The sequence below is a fragment of the Chanos chanos genome, chromosome 3 (assembly GCF_902362185.1).
Source record: "Chanos chanos chromosome 3, fChaCha1.1, whole genome shotgun sequence".
Classification (NCBI taxonomy): Eukaryota; Metazoa; Chordata; class Actinopteri; order Gonorynchiformes; family Chanidae; genus Chanos; species Chanos chanos.
In genome coordinates, this window is record NC_044497.1 from 35,612,501 (window position 1) to 35,634,686 (window position 22,186).

A 22,186-nucleotide genomic window follows, 5' to 3' on the forward strand; every position below is an offset into this window, starting at 1 on the left:
TCTCTCTCTCTCGCTCTCTCTCTCTCTCTGTCTCACATATGCACACACACACTCACTCACTCACTCTCTCACACATACACACGCTCACTCGCTCACTCACTCATTCACTATTTCACTCTCTCTCTCTCGCTCTCTCTCTGTCTCACATACACTCACACACGCACACACACATAGTCACTCACTCACTCACTCACACACTCTCTCTCTCTCTCTCTCTCTCTCTCTGTTTTCTCTCTGCTGTGCTACCGTGCTGTCCTCTCTCCAGCTTCTCTCCAGTTAAAATAGGCTTTTTGTCTATGTTATTGTCCAAAATACAATCACTTCTATTCAGAGAAGTGCGAATTCGTCTCGTCCTGTTTACTGCACCCTACACCCAGTAATATCTTTTCACACCACTCCCAGCATCCTCAACCCTAAACACTACTGAAACCCTACAACCTGTGCAACCTGTGCCCTACAGCCTGTATGCTGTACTTCTCCTCCATGGACTCTGCTGGACTCTCCTCTGTGGTCTATTCCCGTGTTACCTCAAATCTGAGGCTGAGAGATTGGCAGGGAGTACTGACATTTCTTTTACCCTTACAAATTAGAGGCTGATCTGATCTTGTACCTGGGAAGCAGGTGTGTGTTCTTCAGCCAATCACAGACTGCAATATTTGGTTTATTTGAAAACCAACAGGGGTCCAGACCTTCAGGACCAGATTTTTGGAGCTCCATTATTGGACCTGTCTGCCTTTTTGTTTGCCTGTCTGTCTTTCTGTATCTGTAACCACTGCTTATAAATCTTTGTTTTCCACAGCCTCTCTCTCTATCTAATCCATCTCCACATCCATCAATCATCTTGTCTCTTTCTTTCTGTCTCTCTCTTTTCTTGCCTCCCTGGCAGAATAGAATACATCCCTGGCAGTGAAAGAGAGAGAAAGAGAGCAAGAGCAAGAGAGAGGAAGAGTGAAGGAGATTGTGTGAACAAGAGAGAAAGAGAAGGATAGAGAAGGATAGAGAGAGAGAGGTAGCAGGAGAGTGCTGGTGTGAGGGGATCTAGGTGAAAGGCCAGTGGATTGAGAGCTGTTTTCCCTGCTGTCTCCTGACAGCTGTGTCAGCTCAGTGTTTGCTACTCACTGCTGTTCACACATCCCATTAGAGCTCAGTCACTAAACTCACACTGCTAAAGCCACACTGCACTTAGCCTAGTGCACACTACGTTCAGAGACACTGCACTTAGCCTAGTGCACACTACGTTCAGAGACACTGCATTTAGCCTAGTGCACACTACATTCAGAGACACTGCATTTAGTGCACACTACGTTCAGAGACACTGCATTTAGCCTAGTGCACACTACATTCAGAGACACTGCATTTAGCCTAGTGCACACTACGTTCAGAGACACTGCATTTAGCCTAGTGCACACTACATTCAGAGACACTGCATTTAGCCTAGTACACACTACGTTCAGAGACACTGCATTTAGTGCACACTACATTCAGAGACACTGCATTTAGCCTAGTGCACACTACATTCAGAGACACTGCATTTAGCCTGGTGCACACTACATTCAGAGACACTGCACTTAGCCTAGTGCACACTACGTTCAGAGACACTGCACTTAGCCTAGTACACACTACATTCAGAGACACTGCACTTAGCCTAGTACACACTACATTCAGAGACACTGCACTTAGCCTAGTGCACACTACGTTCAGAGACACTGCACTTAGCCTAGTGCACACTACGTTCAGAGACACTGCACTTAGCCTAGTGCACACTATGTTCAGAGACACTGCACTTAGCCTAGTGCACACTACATTCAGAGACACTGCATTTAGCCTAGTGCACACTACATTCAGAGACGCTGCATTTGGTGCACACTACATTCAGAGACGCTGCATTTAGCCTAGTGCACACTACATTCAGAGACGCTGCATTTGGTGCACACTACGTTCAGAGACACTGCATTTAGCCTAGTGCACACTACATTCAGAGACACTGCATTTAGCCTAGTGCACACTACATTCAGAGACGCTGCATTTAGTGCACACTACATTCAGAGACACTGCATTTAGCCTAGTGCACACTACATTCAGAGACGCTGCATTTGGTGCACACTATGTTCAGAGACACTGCACTTAGCCTAGTGCACACTACATTCAGAGACACTGCGTTTAGCCTAGTGCACACTACGTTCAGAGACACTGCATTTAGTGCACACTACATTCAGAGACACTGCATTTAGTGCACACTACATTCAGAGACACTGCATTTAGCCTAGTGCACACTACATTCAGAGACACTGCATTTAGCCTAGTGCACACTACATTCAGAGACACTGCATTTAGCCTAGTGCACACTACATTCAGAGACACTGCATTTAGTGCACACTACATTCAGAGACACTGCATTTAGCCTAGTGCACACTACATTCAGAGACACTGCATTTAGTGCACACTACATTCAGAGACACTGCATTTAGCCTAGTGCACACTACATTCAGAGATGCTGCATTTGGTGCACACTACATTCAGAGACACTGCATTTCAGAGACACTGCAGAAGATGGAGGGAGATCTCTTCCCCACTTCTTCCTTTAATGGGAAGGTCATCTCACCTGAGGTGTGAGAAGGGAGAAGATCAAACTCAGATGGTACATGTAATGATGAAAGTGTCAGCATCAGTGCGGTGGCCGTGTTGAGCAGTAAAGACAGACTGGGGTTTGAAGAGAGCAGTAAAGACAGACTGGGGTTTGAAGAGAGCAGTAAAGACAGACTGGGGTTTGAAGAGAGTAGTAAAGACAGACTGGGGTTTGGAGAGAGTAGTAAAGACAGACTGGGGTTTGAAGAGAGTAGTAAAGACAGACTGGGGTTTGAAGAGAGTAGTAAAGACAGACTGGGGTTTGGAGAGAGTAGTAAAGACAGACTGGGGTTTGAAGAGAGTAGTAAAGACAGACTGGGGTTTGGAGAGAGTAGTAAAGACAGACTGGGGTTTGGAGAGAGTAGTAAAGACAGACTGGGGTTTGGAGAGAGTAGTAAAGACAGACTGGGGTTTGAGGAGAGTCAGGACAGACTGGGGTTTGGAGTGAGTCAGGACAGGTGCTGTTCCCTTCATTCTCTGCAAATACATACAGAGAGCTCTGGTATGTCCATCTGGACACAGACACCTTCATCAGGGCTGGTTTTAACTTCCTGTGGTCCTGCTACATATCTCTGCCTTAAATGTGTGTGTGTGTGTGTGTGTGTGTGTGTGTGTGTGTGTGTGTGCTTGTACAGCTATCCTTGTGAGGACCAGTTTGAGTTTTAGACCTTGGGTATGGGGACATTTTGGCTGGCCCTCACTTCTTCAAAGGGCTGTTGAGGGTTAAGACTTGGTTTTAAGGTTCAGGTTAGAATTAGGTTAGGGTTAGGGTTGAGGTTAGGGTTAGGGGCTAGGGAATGAATTATGTCAAAGATAGAAGTGTAAGTGTGTGAGTGTATGTTCGTGTATGTGCATGTGTGCGTGTGTGTATGTGCGTGTGTGAGTGTATGTTATTGTATGTTCGAGTGTGTGTTTGTTTGTGTGTGTGTGCGCATGCATGCGTGTGTGTGTGTTTGTGTGTATGCGTGCGTGCTCAGAGGAACATCTCTAGAGAGAGATGCTCTTTTTCTCCAGGTGTCAAACGTGAGGATTATGAGCTGTGGCAGGGACACTGAGACAGTAGAGGACAAACTCAACAGGAAGTCTTTCTCTCCATCTCTCCCTTCCACCTACCCTCATCTCGCTCCCCTTCTCACCTTCTGTCCATCCACCCCTCCTCTTTGGATTCCCCTTACATCTCCATCTGTGTTCTTGTCTTTTCCCTCCATCTTAAAGTTCCCACGCACATTCTCCCCTATGTAAATCCTTCTGTTTGCTCCTGAATCTCTTTCTCTGATTCACCATCATCTCTCCCTCCCTCTCTCTCTCTCTCTCTCTCTCTCTCTCTCTCTTTCTGTCGCTCTCTCTCTCACAGGGGGACAGCTGTCACCACAACAGTGGGAGGGGAGTGTGTGAGCGTGCGCGCGCGCGTGTGTGTGTGTAAGTGGTGGTGGGGCAGCAGCAGGGAAAGGCGTGTTGCCATGGCGATGCCAGGCCTGGGGAGCGGCTCGTGCGGGTGCTTAGCGGGATAATCCATTGTAATCCCGCGTAGGGGAGTCAGGGGTGGGGAGGGGGGGTGTGTGTATGTGTGTGCGTGTGTGTGTATGTGTGTGTGAAGGAATTAGCATCTGTTACTGCTGCTGACCGGGGTCAGCTCCACTGAGACTGCTGAAAAAAACCCTCAAGCTGTCAGAAGGCACTGGGGCTGCAAATAAAAAATGACAAGCTCTCACCCCGCCCCCTCCACTTTATCCCACTTTTCCTCTTCTTTCCTCTCTTCTCTTCTGTTTTCCAAACCTTAATGTTCTGAAGTCCAGTTTCATCAGCCCTTCTCCTCCCCTCTTTTCCTTTATCCCATTGTCTGCTTTTTTTTTTTTTTTTCAAACTCTGTTCATCCTTAGTCCAGATTCTTCCTCTCCTCTCCTCTCTACTCCTCTCCTCCCCTCCGTTCTCCTCTCCTCCCCACGTATTGATCCAGTCTGATGAGTGGTTGTAAGAGGGAAAATGGAGTAGAGGATGTTGACAGACTGTATGTAGTTGACAGGTAGATGAGCTGCTTTTGACTGAGACAACTGGAGTGATGTAAAGAATCGTACGACAGGCAGTAGACATGCTTGGCTGAAGCTTGTGTCTGTGTGGAGTGTGTGTTGAAATAAGTAGAGTGTTTTGCTAAGTGCAAGATAAAACTGAGTCAAAACTATTGATAATGCTTATGTACACACACACACACACACACACACACGCACAGACACATACACAGAGACATGGCCTCCATTGCAGTGTAGATTTGGCCCTCTGAGACTGAGCCTTTGGTTTAGCATATCATACATAATGCATTCATACATAATAAACCCCCTCAAATGCCTTCATACGTATCTACTGAATTACGCACAACACAGACACGCAGTTTATTAGATTCAAACATATGTATTCATGCATTCTTACACATATACGTACATTCACACACATACATTCCTGTATAAAAGGCAGTGCTGCAGCTCTGATGAATGGAAATGTTTGTGTGATGGAGAAAACTTGTTTGTGTCTGGGGTAGAACCATGTGACCCTTTCACCTTAAGTTTAAAGTCCCATGACCACGCAGACAAGCAGTGGAGTCAGAGAAGTGTGTACGTTTGTGTGTGTGTGTGTATTTGTTGTTGCAGGGGGGAGTGTTTATGTTTGTTTGTGCATGCAAGCTTGTTTTTATTTGTGTATATGACTATACAGATGAATTTAAGCCACGCTTGCATGGGTTTATTTGTGTCTGTGGGCGTTTGTGTATTTCTCTGAGCCTCTGAGTGTGAAGGAGTGTGAGAGAGAATAAGTGAGCAATAGAATAAGGGAGGTTTAGACAGAGAGAGGGGAATAGAATGGGAGAGTGTGAAAGTGACTGAGCAAAGGAAAACGCAACTTCCATTTGTTGGGAGTGCATGTGTGCACCTACAGCATGTTTTACAGGCCTAAGTGTGTGTGTGAGTGTGTGGTTTAGAAACTGTTTTCATGCGTGAACTGCTCTTGGTCTGAGCTGATTGCATTGTGAGGCAAATTTCTGAGACATTGCTTCCCCTCTCTTTGCCAAGAGCTTGAGGCTAGTTAGTGTACACTGCAAAAGGGGAATTAAATTTATTGGCCCTTTGCGACATTAAAGAAACAATCCCCTTAATTAATACCCCATGTTTAATCTGCAGTTTATTTAAATCCATGTACAGCAGCAACGCCACAATGGAAGCATTGATTTATGCCGTGTCCCTGTAACATACAAAAGAGCTGTTACAGATTGAATAATATTGATTAAAATGTTTGGACTCATCTATGGAGTGAGCAGACGCTAAGGTATCGCTTGGCTGGTATGTTGCTTTTTGAATTAATATGTTGTTATTATGAACTGTTTTGGATCAACAGCTTATTTTCACTTTACCTTTAGGAAGATATTCAGAAGGCTCCAGTTGACTCAACTGGCAAACTGTTGATCTGTTGCATAGTGTGTGTTTGTGTGTATGTATATGTATACGTGTGTGCATATATATACACACACACACACACACACACATATATATATATATATATATATACGTGTGTGTGTGTGTGTGTGTGTGTGTGTACAGCACTGGCAGGTTGGCTGATGAGACTCTTTGCTCTTCTGGCTCTGTCTCTCACAGAGGGTCATGGGTAACATTCTGATTGACAGTTATTCTGCCAACACACCATACAGCCACAGTTTTGAGAGCGTGGCCTTGACCTGAGAAAGTGTGTGTGTGTGTCCTTGTTCCTACCACACCCCTTCTCTATTAAACCAAATTCTCTCCTCTCCCCTCCAGCCCTCACCCTGCTAAACACTCTCATGCATCAAAGTCTCATTTGAACCCACAAAACCAATGTACCACACTGTCATCTCTCACAGAGAGTGGAGTAGGGGAGTCTGTGCACTTTAGAGGAGGAGAGCAGGAGCAGTCTGAGGGTGGGGGGAGGTGGGTAGGCCACAGGGAAAATGCAGGGCAGGGTTACTTTGACTGGGAAGAGAGATGGAGGGAGGGGAGGGGCAGTGCTGCACTCAAAATGTATCAGAGTGGAGGAAAATCAAGAAAGCGGAAGGCAGAGAAAGCGAGAGAGAGAGAGAGGGCAATAAAGAGAACAGCCTAGGTGAATAAGCAAAAATCAGAGAGAAAGAAAGGGAGAGCAAAAGAGAGCCTTAGAAAGAGAGAGCAAAAGAGAGAGATGCTTGAGGCAGGTGGACGAGGCAGGCGTGCAGCACTCAGCCGAACACAGGGAGGCATCTGGATCTGTAAATGAGTGTGAAAATCTGTCAGTCCCTGAGGAAGATCTGGCTAATTGGCCAGGTCACTGTGACGAATTAGAAATCAGCCAGTCACTGTGTGGGGAGGGAGGGATTTGGCTTTGGCAGTGGCATCCGTGCACACCGTAATGGTGTGTTCACACACAGGAGAGTCTAGTTCTGCTGGGACAGGCTAACAGAACAGGGGCCACACAAACATACACTGCACACTCAAACTCCTATACGCACAGACACTTAAACACACACACACACACACAAAATGGACTCATTCTCCTGTACAGATGCATTCAAACAAATTTTTTCCCATGTAAATTGCATTTCATACAAAAGTTCACATGACACATACAGAGGAGTATAAATCCTCCCACAAACCTTCAGTCCCTGTTGTTGGACCATGTGAAGTGTCATGTTACAGAAGTAGCCCTCTTCAGAATGAAATTTTTTATGTAAAAGTGGAGAAATCGGACACACCTGCATGTTTGTATTTGTAATCGCACATTAATGTGTATATGTGTGTCTACTCTCCAGATAAAGAAGAACTCTATTAAAAGTATTGTCTCCACACACACACACACACACACAGAGAAAAGATGTAAGGGAAATGTAAGGAGATGTAAGGAGTTCAGTGCTGGGAGATTAAGTGTTAAAATAAGAATATTGGTCAGTGCCGTAAGACCAAGTGAGCCATACCCTAGTTCTCATTGGACTGATACGGTCTACTCACAGCCTCTTCACATGAACTTAAAAGGACAGAAAACTGTTTAAACATTGCAGTTGCTGTTTGGAGGGAAAACTAGACAACATAAACTAGCCACTGATTTGTGCATGTGTCTGTGTTTGTGAACATGCACATGTATATACTCTCTGTATGTACACACATATGTATTTCCACGTATATGTGTTTGTATGGATGTGAGAATCTTGCAACTAGCTAAAGTATCATTAAGTCATTTTTGCGCTGTGGCTGTTTGTGTGTATGTGTGTGTGTGTGTGTGTGTGTGTGTGTGTGTGGCTTAATCATTCAACACAAGTTGAAATCTGATATGCTGTCACTTTACGGATCAGTCAAAATGTCTCTGACATTAATGTAAAATCATTCTAATTGTTAAACCTCCTCCAGAGGCCTAGAGTGCCAAACACCTGCTGAGAGCCAAAACCAGGGAATTATTTAGCATCTCCCAGTCTCACACACACACACACACACACACACACACACAGACTGTCACATCAGACAAGGAGTATATGAATACACAGAAATGCTCAAATGCGGGCACTGGCTCACACACATATACTTTACATACATTATGTAGTCAGTTTTCACTGTTGTCACTACAGTTCTTTAATAGTGAGTGAGCATACAGGCGCGCGCGCGCGCGCGTGTGTGTGTGTGTGTGTTGCTTGGTGGGGAAAGGGTCTGTGTCTTTCATAAAGCTACAGAAGATGATGGCTCAATAGATGTATTTGTTTGTATATGTCTGATGGTTTCCTGCAAGTGTGAGTGGGTGGGGGGTTGTGTTATCTGTGGGGGATTTGTGTGAAGCACGAATCAGTCTGGCCATCCTCTGTGCGCATGAACACTCTTTATACTCTAATAAATACGTGCCTCTCTCTGCCGTACTCAGCCCTCCACACACACACACCTCCTTTTCATTCTCTTGCTACCTCTCTCGTTTTCTCTCCATCCTTGCATCTCTTTTTTGTCTGTTTGCCTCTGATTCCCCCTGTCTCTCTATTTGTTTCTATCTCACTCCTCCAATCTCAGTCCATTCTTTTCTTATTTTCTGGCCATGACCCGCTATCCGCTACCCAGTCACTCCCTCCCTCTCTCTCTCTCTCTCTACCCCTCTCTCCCCCCCCCCCCTCTCTCTCCCTCTCTCTGACCTGCTCTTTGCTCCTCCTCTCTGACCTGCTTCCAGCTTCTACCCTCCTCCTCTTCCTCTCCCTCAGTCCCTCTCTCTCATTTTGTCTTTTATTTTGCTTTTATCTCTGTGTCCCCCTCCCTTCTCTAATACAACGATCTTCTTACTCACATCTCTCTCTCTTGCTCTCTCTATCCCTCCCTCACTGCCTCTCCTACCAGCCTATCTTCTCTCTCTTTCTGACTGCCTCTCTCATATTGACCCTCTCATGTGTTTCTGTGTATGTTCTCGTGTTCACACTCACTTTTGACCTTTTAGATTGTGAGTATTTATAAAGTTTTTCTCTATTTTTGGAGTTCTACTGGCGAGGGCCCGGACGACCATGTCATACCTTATCATACTGTATTGTACATAAACCACAGTGAAACATAGACACGTGCACACACATGCTCACAACAGCATAGTGGTGAGAACTGGATGTATTTTGCAATTCTCCAAAAATGTGTATTCAAATACCCATAATTGTGAAGTGTGTGTGTGTGTGTGTGTGTGTGTTTGTGTCTGAACAAGGAGTATAGGAACTCTGTGTGTATCTTTGCTGGCCACACACACACTCATTCACAAACACAACTGTTCCTGGGCTTTGTTCCAGGGAGGATCTCTTTAATAAAGGACAGCCCAGTGCACACACACACTTAACAGTTCAGTGCGCGCACGCGCACAAACTTTCACTCACACATACACACACGCTCGCGCACACACACACACACACGTACAGACACATACACAAACACATGTGCACACACACAGGCACACATGCACACTTCAGCAGGGCCATCTGAGTAGCTACTCAGTAGTACCCCCTGCAGGAAAATCTTCCAATACAAGCAAAATCTGGTTTGGTTTAGTATGCATCTGGTGCACCCATCAGCATTCAATAATCTGACCATTAGAAGCTGTGCATGTGGTAATAACATGCGTGTGTGCGTGTAGCATTTGTGTGTGCATGTGGGATGTGTGTGTGTGTGTGTGCATGTGCGTACACACACAGGTGTGATGAGATTACCTTTGTCTGTTCTTATGTCATTCCCTCTCTCTTCCTCAGATGACTCTTCTTCAGAGAGTGCGAACGGGAACGGTGTACACACTCTGACTCCTCCATGCTCAGGCAGACCGGGCGTCTCTGACGGCACTGGCGCCGCTTCATATGGGGAGGTTAATGGAAATGGAACGCCAGCGCCGCTAGACTTCAGCGCCACGTCATCCTCCTCCTCCTCAGAGGACCAGCAGCCTGTAAACCTGAGCGAACGCCTCAACGAGCGGATTCCCACGGCAGGGCCGGGCACCGCCGTCTTAGGGCAGTTCCACGGTGAAAGCTCCGAGGATCTGCGCAGAAAATACCCTGTCAAACAGCCATTAGCCAGTGAACTTCGCTACGACAGAGACGTCAGGGACTACGGAAGCAAGGTGGGTGGAAAAAAAACAAAACAAAAGGAACTTACTGTGGTGAACTTAGTTTGGTGATATTGTGTCTTTTGTGTAAGCAGCATTCAAATGAAAGCTTTTAGTATGGGACAAACTCACTTCATCATTAATCAAAAGGTTTATTGACTGGAACAAGCTTCTAGTAGTTTGTGGTCAGTGAGACACAATTTTATATATATAACATGGTTATTTCAATCTAACCACATTTTATCCATCTCTGGCTTTAGACAGAGAATCATATTAAACTGGACCACAAAACCAAGGAATCCATTTTTTTTGGTGCTTAGTTTGAATTCAAAAGAAAGAAATGTATCTCAGTTTGTCCACCAGCGTTATTGTATTTTGGCCATAAGCTTAGGAGCCTTTAGAACCATCTAGAGAAGTTGACTGTCTCTCTGTTTCTGTCTCTCTCTCACACACTCAAACATAAAGAGATGGAAGAGCACAGTATTTAAGAGAAAAGCAGTGGGATGAGAGAGACAGGGAGAAAGAGAGAGAGACAAAGAGAAAAAAGACAGTGTTCCAGAATCTACAGACTTAACTTGAAGGTGAAAAAGAAAAGAAAAAAAGAAACTAGAAAACAAAGATATGTTAGCAGTCATAGCAGAATACATGTTTTTGTGAAGATGCATAACTGAGAGCTTAATGCCATTCTCTGAGAGCTATTGAATAAGAAAAACACAGAGCTCTGAAAAGGCTTCAACAATACCCTCAGACCTTGGAGATGTCATTCTCCTCAGCGACACATTCTGTCACCTGAATAGTTTCATGAAAAGGGATTCAAGATTTTTGATTTATTTCCTTTCTCCTCTTTATAATTCCATTTCTGAACAGGCTCCCTGCTGTTGTTCTCAGCAAGGATCATTTCTGAAAAAAAAAAAAAAGAAGAAGAAGAAATGTTCACCTTGATGATTTTTCTCTCTCTTGCTCTGCCTGCGTCTTGTGTTTTGTATGTGCACATGCTGTGTGTACACATACTGTGTACGTACGTGTGTGTGTTTGTGTACATGTGCTGTGAATATGTATTATGAATGCGTTCACATTGTGGTGTGTATGTATTTATGTCTCTGTGTGTGTGTGTGTGTGTGTGTGTGTATAGTCTCCTCAGTACATCTCAGGGACTTACGATTCGTTGAAGCTTGAGATGTGTCCAGAGGACCTGACAGTGAGTCGCTCTCAGACAGCCGACGACGATGACGATGACCACGACGACCACGATGACAACGACAAAATCAACGACACTGAGGGGGTCGACCCAGAGCGACTCAAAGCTTTCAATGTGAGTCTGAACCACTGAGTCCTCTCTCTTCTTTAGGCCTGAATTCTCTTTCAGGCTATATTCTTTATCACTTTTACAGCAAGCATTAGCTCCACACCACCCTTACACACTCTACACTCAACCTCATCACTCCAGTTAGCACACAGAGCCTCAGCAAGGGATCTCCAATTTGTCCTGGCTCATCTTCTCAGTTGTGCTCCAGATAAGTTGGTGTTGCTGTAGCCCTATTTCCAGCATTCACCACCAAATCATTTTAGCCTAATCACTCCTCTGCTTTCCTTCAGGTCTACTGTGTAGGGACACACTAATAAGACATTTGGGTGGATTGTGCTTACTGGGTTTTCTGTGTTTTCTTTTCTTTGGACAGGGTAGTAGGTCTTTGTTGGATTTGACCTTTGGCTAGTGGGTTTAGCGGAGTAAAAAGCATTTGAGTTTGTGACTTTCCTGGTTTGTCATCCACCGGCATTCTGAACCATTCAGAACAGCTGATGCTACAGAGTTGTGACGGATCCCGTTTTGTTTGATCGAACTGACTTCCATATTTCATTCCATAAGTCTTCCATACAAACCCGTGAAATGTGTTCTTCATATGGCCACTCCGCTCTGAGAATGTCTCTACTTACAGGGGTCTCTGTGTTTGTCCTTGGGACCATCACCTTCTCTGTGTTGTTCTGTTAATTGCCGTCATGCTACTTTCTCAGCAGTCTGAGTTTCAGCATGATGCGTTTGTCCAAAGGAATGAAGTCTCTCTCTGGTATCCTGTATGTATTCATGTGTGTGGGACTGCAGGGCGTGGTCATCAGCAAAATCCAGGTCTTGTAATGTTGTAAAAGGAGTCTCTTTGTGTTTATGCTCCTGTTGTGAGCTGCTTGTCTCAGGCACTAATTAAGTTAAAAAGTAATGATGACAAAGTCCAGTTTTCATTTCATAGTTGATTTGACTATATGGAGTACATTGTACAAACCAGTTTTTTACTGCTATATGTTATAAATGCAATAATACAGCGATATCTTGTTTTAGCTCATCAGAGTCGTAACCTCAAGCATCGACTCTGTCGATGCACCTGATGTTTCGTGTCATATTTTCACCTCACACTGTACCTATTTTTGCTGAGGCAGTTCTGTCCAATCTTACAACTCAGACAACTCAACACCAAACACCTGTATGTTTCCTGTGTGGGTTTTGCCTTTATGGTCATACTTATATACCATACAAAAGGGACAGAGACCCAATGATGGCACAGTATAAAAATCCACCCAGTCATCTAGATGCCATTCTTATCCAGAGTGACTTTCAACCTCTCACATACACATTCACCTCTCTCAACCTTTACGCACATTCCCAGAGAGATGGTGGGGTTAAGTGCTTCTGTATAGGTCACTGTAACAGTGAGCTGTGAGTGAAGAACTTTAATTATCTTTGCTCCCAAGTGCAGTCAGATCTAACCTCTTCCAGCTCAGGAATCCAACCTGCAAGCTTATGATTGCCAAGCTCCTCCTTCACCTCCGTTACCCCAACGGATCCCATCCGCATTGAGCTGACCTATCCCTCTCTCAGTTCAGTTGGCCTCATTGAGACGAATACTATATTTACATCGACAAAGCATATAGTGACAAATGATTAAATAATGACAATAACAATAAAAGGGGGGAATATTCTAGATGTAAAATAATGACGGTCACAATATAATGACAGTCAGAGTTGTAAAATGATAACTGATGTAATGTGTTTTCCCTTTGTGTGTCAGATGTTCGTACGGCTATTTGTGGATGAGAACCTGGACCGTATGGTTCCCATCTCCAAACAGCCCAAAGAGAAGATCCAGGCCATCATCGAGTCCTGCAGCCGCCAGTTCCCTGAGTTTCAGGAGCGAGCCCGCAAACGCATCCGCACCTACCTCAAATCCTGCCGCCGCATGAAGAAAAACGGCATGGAGGTATACATTTCAACAAGGATTGAATATGAATATGAATTCCAAAATATAGACTGGTCATGTTTAAGGCTGTGTACCTAAGTGCTACTGTAAAATTCACAGATTATTATCAGATGCACTCTATTGCCCCCTAGTGGTTTAACTCACCATTAGCAAAACATCATTCATCATGGTCCCTGTCAGAGAGTCACATCAGTTATGTGAACATGAGATTCACAAGTCTTGAGGCTTGTTTTTGATGCATCAGAATGTGTGTTGTGAAGTGGAACTTTGTTTAATCTGTGCCTCTGTTTTAGCTTAAACTCATCTGTATCTCCATGTCTCGTTTTCTTCTCGTCTGTCTCCTGTCCCAGCAGACACGGCCCACGCCACCACACCTCACCTCTGCCATGGCCGAGAACATACTTGCTGCAGCCTGTGAAAGTGAAAGCCGCAAAGCCGCCAAGAGAATGCGCATGGATGTCTATCAGGCACATGTGAGTGTGTGTGTGTTTGTGTGTGTGTGTGTGCGCATGTGTGTGTGCGTGTGTGCTATAAGGGAGTCTGTGTGTCTGTTTTTGTTCTTAGATATATTGTCATTGGGTTGGACATGAACTGGTGTGTATCAAGCTCTCTTATTTTCTGTTTTGACTTTGTGTATTAATCTGACCTCCTCTCTCTCTCTCTGTCTCTCTCTGTCTTGCACATACACACACACACACTCTCTCTCTCTCTCTCTCTCTCTCTCTCCCCTCCTTTTTTACAATCTCTTTTCTACATTCCCTCTCCTATAGGAAGAGCAGATTGCAGTAGACAAGCCAATATCTCGTGAGCCAGCGTCTCTGGCCCACTCTGCATACGGTCTGTCTGCCTCTGCCTACTCTCAGGACCAGCTCTACATAAACGGTGTACTCGGATATAGTTACCGTGGATACGCTGGCTTAGGCGGCAGTATGCAACACCCAGTCTCCTTGACAACTGCCACAGCTCAAAGCAACGGTGAGATCTCCTTCGGTCAAAACTGTTAGAACAATGCACGCTTCACACTCACACATCTTAGAGTATTCAAAGGTAGCAGGAACACACACTAAGTGTTATCAAACAGCCCATTTACAGTCCAGTTCAGAAGCCCCATGAAATAATAAGTTCTTCTCTGAGCACTTACTACTGGCGGGGATTTTGAAGGAGTATGTGTTAAGTTGTACAAGTTTCCAACAGTTTGTTGGCACAAGTTGTGTATAGCACCACAGGGTTATTGGCAGAGGGTTAATCTGAGTGCTCAGATGAATTTGAATGTGTGGTTCCTTCCATTTAGTAATTGGCACTAGTTTTTATTGTCTGTTTAAAGGGTTATATGTCTATTGTATGAGGTCTTACATATAGTAATTTCTTTGAATTGATTGGAACAATTTGTCTTCATACAAGCGATGTCTGTCACTCCCACTCAGGTCCAACGGATCTCAGTATGAAATCTCTGGCATCCAACTCATCATCCTCCAGCTCCAACAGTCACAGTGGGCGGAACGGAGCAGGAGGGGGCGGGGCTTCGGCCCAGCTGAGTCCTACAGAGATCACTGCAGTGCGTCAGCTGATCGCTGGCTACCGCGAATCCGCTGCCTTTCTCCTACGGTCCGCCGACGAGCTAGAGAGTCTCATATTGCAACAGAACTGAGCTGGGATCATTAGTCCACTGTTCCGCATCTCTCTCTCTCTCTCTCTCTCTCTCTCTCTTTCTCTTCTCGTCGCTTTACTCTCTCAGCTTCTGGTGGGGCTTTTTGCCTGACTGTCAGTATCCTCTGCATACGCATCACCATGACCCTCCTCATCATCAGCGGAATCATCTGGAAAGAAAACTTTAGAGTATCAGGACACAGAGAGAGAGAGAGAGAGAACCTATATTTCCTGGCCATATCAACACATTCAGTGTCTATTTGGGACCATCACACTATTCCAGCCTGAAGAGAAAAGAGAGATGAAAATTTTAAGGGTGGGATAACAAAAAAGAGAGAGAGGGGTACAGAGCATGAGGAAGGCTGAATTGTAACTCTGTCCTTCGCAAGGGAGGCGAAGGACAGAGCAGTTCCTTCCCTGTGTCTTCATTGGGCAAGTGAAGTGGATCTTTCTGTTTCACAGACTTCCAGCTGGCTGTCTGTGCACAGTGCCAGAGAGATTCACAAATAACTTCACCATAGACGATGCTCTGTCCTCTTTAAAAGAAAAAAAAATTAAAAAACAAAACAAAAAAGAATGAAAAAATGGGATTACCCTAATTACCAACTGCAGCACCCTCTCTAATTTAATTAAATTTAAATTAAATCTTTTTGTTTCAATTGAAGACATTTCTTTTTTTGATTTGTTGCTGTTCCTAAGCTACTGAAAAAAAAAACAACCTTATCTGAAACATGGCACTAAATGACTAATTGAAGACACTTTTGATCTAAGGCAACAGAAGGACAAACAGAAGAAAGAAAAGAAAGGAGAGAGTGAGAAACGTTGTATTTGCTGTAAATAAGCACTCTGTGTCCTAAAGCACTTTCCACTCATTCAGACTTCTCCTTTTTTGAGTAATAAACACTCTTTCAGTTGTGGAAGATTTTCGTAAACTTATGCATTTGGAGAATCCAGTGGACTTCATCCAGGAGAATAAAATCAAGGAGAGAACAAATGATGTCAAAGGAGAAGCAAGAGGAGTCCACACGGGGGGGCCAAACAAACATTCCGCTTCACTGAAATCGGTCAAAGGTTCTGCCTCCCCAGCGATCTCCAGGGTTCACGCATCTTCATGAATGTCAGAATGTCCTCTCCTTTGGTCATTATGCTCCTAGGACTTCACCAGAAAATACCTCAGTTCTGTTAAACTGTTTTTAGGCAAATTGATTTGCAGACAAAGCGCTTGCTCTCTATCTGCAGTTGTCCAGCATTTTCAAAGACCTGCAGCAAAGAACAGGTGAAACAGAGATTGAAATTTATCATTTCTGTAGGTTTATCCAAAAATCTGTATTTGTTTTGTTTTATATATATGTGTGTGTGTGCGTGCTGTATATATACTCTATAATTTTGAACATATTGATTGCAGACATACACTGATGACACCTGGAATTAAATTGGTACAGCAAATTCAATGGACTGGACTAAATAGATGATTTTCTTTGGAGGAGGGGTAATGATTTGCCCATTTGATAATTGAGACTCCTGTTTTTGGCTTCTGCAATTGCTGTAGTTAATACAAAACAGCACCCTCTCCCAGATACTTGACACAGTTCACCTCTCTACCCTGGATGCCAATTCACCGTAATGTCCATCTTTTATTCAAGGTCAAGTCCTTTTGTTCTCTTTTTCTACTGTTTTACCTCCAATCCCCCCCTCTTTCTCCACTCCTTTCCTCTTCTTTCTGAGATGGTGGTGGGTCAGTGGGGGGAGTTTAGACGTTTCCAGTCTCTGTCTCTCTTTTTTTCTTTTTTCTTTTTTTTTTGTATATCTGTTGACTCTTTCAAAATGGCCATTAATTTACACTGCTGCTATGAACCAGCCTTCTTGCCACAGACCTGAAACCTCAAAGCCAGGAGCTCCTGTCTCCCACACAACCAGAGCACCTCAAGACTAAAACAACAAACAGACGCAAAAATGGAACTGCAGAAAGTGGAAAACTGTATTGAGGAAAAAAAAATTCTAGTTTGAAACCTTGTTCATTGTATAGGGCTGTGTTTGCTTATCTCTCATACTTTTTTTTTTTTTTTTCAATATCAGCGTGCTTCAGTGTATGTGTAACTCTGCTGATTAATATGGATCGATGCTTCTCTACTAATTTTGCCATGATAACACAATCACCCCACCTCATTTCTTGAAAGAATTCTTCAGGTCTGTCTCACCTGTCAAGGTAATCTGTCTCTGGAGGATTACAATCTGTTGAGGGATTTTGGTTTTGTTTTTTTTTTTGTTGTGGTTTTTTTGGTGACAGGCGTCTGAGCTGAGTATAGTAATGTCACTGTAATTTGCTCCCTTTTGCACACTGATAGCAGCAGAAATCTGTGATCAGGTCAGTCTCTCTGTCTCTGTCTCTCTCTGTATTAAAGAGCTGCCTGTGGCACTACTGCTGAGGGGCTGTCTATGGAAGGAGGGTGAGAGGATAAGTGTGGCAATGCAGTTGATAATCATCGCATTCTTGGTCTTCCACAGCACTGCTGTAGACTGAGAGAGCCTACCTGGACATGACAGTAGAGGTTTCAGATTGACTGGTTAAGATAAGAGTTCAAAAACTTAAGTGTGGATGAAAGCCATGTCTGTATGTTTTCTGCTCTCTGTGTGTGTGTGTGTGTGTGTGTGTGTGTGTGTGTGTGCGGCGTGTTTGTGCGATGCGTGTGTGTGTGCAGCGTGTGTGTGTGTGTGTGTGTTGTTTTCTTTGTGTACCCAGAATCTAGAGACCACTTTGCTCCTGCTCTCAACAGAAATGTGTGTGCAGTCACAAACCTCCACAAAAAGAGAAAAAACAGTAGAAGTTGAATTAGTAGTAGTTGAATTTCTTACACGGTTACACAGTCCTCACATCTCGGTCAGAGCTGCTCTGTATTTGAGAGGCTGTTTTATGAACACAGACGAAGACAAAATATGCAAAATGACCAGTGCAAGGATACACCTCACTGTGTTCCAGCTCTTAGTCCTGCCCCAGTGGCTACTAATGGAATTTTTCCTTTTAATATGGCTCTCATTAATGTGGATCCATCCCTCCCTCTACTCTCCCCGACTCCTCAGATCACTGGCTTCTCTTTACAACAGAGCAATACTTAATGGGACAAGCCAGATAGATGGCTTATGCATGTAAAAAATCAGTGATTTTTGGTCATGTTCTTCTCTACAATTTAAATTAAATCCAAATCTCACCTTTTTTGAGATTTTTTAGACCACAGCCTTGGGATGGGCTGTTTCTGGCCTGGTCAAGTGTCCACACAGACATACTGGCAGTGTTTGAGGGCGGGACACTGTCAGGAGATCATCTCCCCATGGCTACAACAGCAACTCCCTCTCTTTGGTCAGGAAGCTAGATCAGTGGTGGGGTGCATAGAGAGCAAAGCATGAACCACTGTGCATGTTACAGGTTTCTTGAAAACTCCTCCATGGTTTGGCAAAAAGAAACGGTACTTGACACAACCTGTATGGGAGGAGACATGTGGAAGTCGGTGCCCTGCCCGGCCAGTGTGAGGATTGAGCAAGGAACAGGGAACCGAAAATACAAGAGAATTGGCCAGGACTAAATTGAGAGAAATGGTGATAAAAAGCAAAAAAAGACATGTGGATGAAAAAGAGCATTTTTGAATTTTTATTATCACTCTGTCATTCTCTGAAGAGTAATCCCTTGGCTTTCTCTGTTAACTCGTCTTACAGTCTCAGTCCGTCTCTACTTTCTTCCTCTTTACCCATGTCACGCTACCTTACACACTCCATGTCCATCTGAAGTTACCCTATCTCTGCACTCCACTCCACCTGTCCGTAGTGCTTGATAGAGTTTGACTCATAGTGCTGGCTGTGTAGTATTGCTCTGCTGTGGTCTGGTCTGAGTAAGTGAGGGATAGATCCTGCTTCTCCTGAAACGACTTAATCATATGCTGCTGAATCTACTCTAACCTCACCTGCCACTGAGCTCTGCTTTACTTTTGGTAATTTAAAAAAAAAAAAAAAAAAAGAATGGAGATTGTGCTTGTTATGCATTTGTAACATAGACAATGGACTACTAAAATGTATTTGTGAAGAGTTCTTTGGATTCATTTAGGCTCTTGTTAAAATGATCCCTCCCTCACTCCTTTTTCTGTACCTCTGGAGTTTACTCTTGAGTTTCTCAAGGACAAGCTACAGAAATCAAACTGTAAAAAAAAAGGCAGAAGACAATCTTGGAAGGTGTAATTTTGGTTTACCATTTGATTTCTGCATTCCTGTTTTTTCCTGTTTGCAGCTATTGCATACAGCATGTCTCAGAGACCGCTGAGTAGTTTAGCCATAATCAGAGCATTTTCTCTCTTTCTCCTTTTCTCTCTCTCTCTCTCTCTCTCTCTCTCTCTCTCTCTCTTTCTGTCTTTCTCTTAGTTCTTACACCTCATATTCCGACTTTCTGTGAAAGGACTCCTAGTCGCCCAACGTCAACAATTTTTTATCTGAGCTTAATTTTTTAATTAAATAAGCAGTCGTGTTACTGTATTATCATTATTTTATAATTCTTTTTGTATCAGGAAGACGAATGGTCTTTTGAGAAATATTTTGTACAATAACAACATCAGAAGTGAAGTTACTACTGTTTAGCCTATATACATTCCAAACAAGGATGTGAAACATCTTTAGCCTGTAGCCTTCCTACTTCAGAGTCACTGGCTCTGCACCGCTAGGGCAGCCCCCACAAATACTCTCCAAACACACACACACAAATAAAATAGTTCATTAAGAGCATTTTTAGACCTAGGGGTCTTTTAAAGATGTCTGTAAAGGCTGAATCTGCCCAGATCCTAAATAGAGGATACGTTAGAGCTTTTGGTTTTATTTTGCGTAGAAAAGCAGATCTTATCTGCTAGCACAAAAAAACATGAGGGCACAACAGCCGTGTCCAAACAGACACAGACACACACACACAGACAGACAGTCCTACATGGGTTCTGAATGTACATGCAGGTTTAACCCTGGTTACGGGTTCTCCTAAAGAACACGCATACAAACACACACAAACACAGTTTTAAAAAATCTGCTTAAGTGAGACATATAGTTCAGCAAAAAAAAAAAAAAAGAGAAAAAAGGAACATTTTTATTTTTCTACTGTTGTGGTGTCTTGCTTCTGTTAATTCTAAAGGGTTTCTGGAGACCATCACCCCTGGTTTGTTCAGTTTGATGGTACTCTAAATCTCTTTTATTTCATGTCTCAGATTTTCTGTCCTTTTTCTTACCTTTTTTCCCCCCTCCATATCAGTTGCTGAAGGTCTTTCAGCTCTGTCTCCATACAGTCTTAATACCAATGTGAAATTCTGTGTTTTTCTTCTCTCAGTTCATACACTCAGTGGAAGTCTGATGTTTACATGTACAGATTTTTGAAACTTGTTTTGATTGTTTCATTTTGTTTGTTTCTCCTTCTCCTCCTCCTCCTCCTCCTGCCCCTCTTCCCGTGCATTCACTTCGTTTAATTTGATTCCTTGTTCACTGAAGGGAAATGGGACCGTGTCTAATGTTGTTCACACAGTGAGTTGTGTTTTAGGGCGAGTATTATCTTTGCCTCCTTCAGACAAGTTTCCGTTAAATCCTCTGTCAGCACACATGTATGTAATGGAGACTTAACTGTGAAATGGGCACTTGTGCTGACCACTTGCCAAAACATGGGAATCTTCTCCTCAAAGAAATATAAGCCATTTACACTCCCTTAGCAGGGTTTACTGGAGTTCAAGTATTTAACCGAACCACAGACAAAAACCTCAGGTAAAGGATTACTGTTTCTGTTTGGTAGGGTATTTTGTTGTTGTCGTTGTTGCTGTTTTTTTTTTGTTTTTTTTAAGTAACACAAGTCTTACTGCGGCCCCATTTCCCTCTTTGATACAGTATAAATTATATTAAATGATTTTTTTCTTTTTATATTTATTGTGTTATATATAACAGTGGATACATTTTTCCAGTACATGTGGTTAAATATTTTAATTCTTTAGAAAAGTGTTGATGAATATATATGTGAAGCAACTTAAACATTGAAAAAAGAAGAGAAAAAAATCAGTTTGTTTGTTTTCAAGGCAAGGCGACATGGGCGGTTCTTTGACTTAACATATCACTTTGATTAATGAAAAACCAATGATTTGAAATGACGCTTTCCTCAGTGTGATGCCGCTGCTTAGGTAAAATGTCTCAGAACATGAAATTGTGACCTTTTTTCCCTCCCAGGCTGTACATCACAAAGCTAAATATACTAATAAAACAGTGTGCTATATATCGAAAGGAAATTGCTCTGGTCTGTTTTATCTATTTGTCTAAGAGAATGACAGAAAGGGTCTGTTGCTGTTCATCCATGAATGTGATGTAGTTCTGGTACCCAATTCGGTCGATTAAGTAGTTTTAGCTGTAGGCTACGGTAACTGATTCGAAGAGTAACCTGTTTTTATGAACAGACGTTGTAGGTTTGGAATCCGACTGTGGACTAAATCGAAAGTAAAACTTATTCATAAAACAATATTTTTGACTCTCTCTCTCTCTCTTCGTCGGTCTTCTGTAACATGCTATTAGGGTGGTCTTTAAATCGTCAAAATCATTAAAGAAAAATAATAGATCACTACTTAAGAGCAAACCTATCTCAAATGTTGCAATATTTTTTATATTTCTCGGATCCATGATTTAATATTTAGAACATAATTCTCATAACTTTACGCTGTTTTGGCGTTTGCGCATCCGATAAACGCTTGCCAAGTTAACAGAAGAAGACGCTACGGGATATTTGCACTCTGCACATCACAACATACATGTGTGTTTCAGTGAAAAACTGCCGCCTGCTGAGCACAGCCTCCAAAACACTGCAGTAATCTGATGTTGCTCTGAGCGTTAGAGCATGGAACCCAAAGAGAAAGAGACGTTTTCCACACTGAGAATCTTTTGATCTTGTCTCGCCTCCACGTTTTCCCTGAAAATGCGATCTTTTAAAATATCGTTTCCGCATTCCCATGACCAGAGCAATTTTTACTGTGTGATCCATTTCAACACAGAACCGGTTTCACCTGCTCCTCCGCTGCAGCAGCGTGCACTGCGTT

The 22,186-nt window shown here is 43.3% G+C and overlaps 1 protein-coding gene across 1 annotated transcript in view; it reads left to right on the forward strand.

Moving 5' to 3' along the window:
• The window catches only part of nol4lb (nucleolar protein 4-like b), a 73,687-nt gene extending 58,582 nt beyond the window's left edge, over nucleotides 1-15,105 (forward strand). The window contains exons 6-11 of the mRNA XM_030769456.1: nucleotides 9,863-10,224; nucleotides 11,342-11,521; nucleotides 13,269-13,457; nucleotides 13,811-13,930; nucleotides 14,228-14,432; nucleotides 14,882-15,105. Coding sequence (XP_030625316.1) covers nucleotides 9,863-10,224; nucleotides 11,342-11,521; nucleotides 13,269-13,457; nucleotides 13,811-13,930; nucleotides 14,228-14,432; nucleotides 14,882-15,105 — 1,280 coding nt within the window. The remainder of the gene's footprint in view (nucleotides 1-9,862; nucleotides 10,225-11,341; nucleotides 11,522-13,268; nucleotides 13,458-13,810; nucleotides 13,931-14,227; nucleotides 14,433-14,881) is intronic.
• Nucleotides 15,106-22,186: the final 7,081 nt, after the last annotated feature.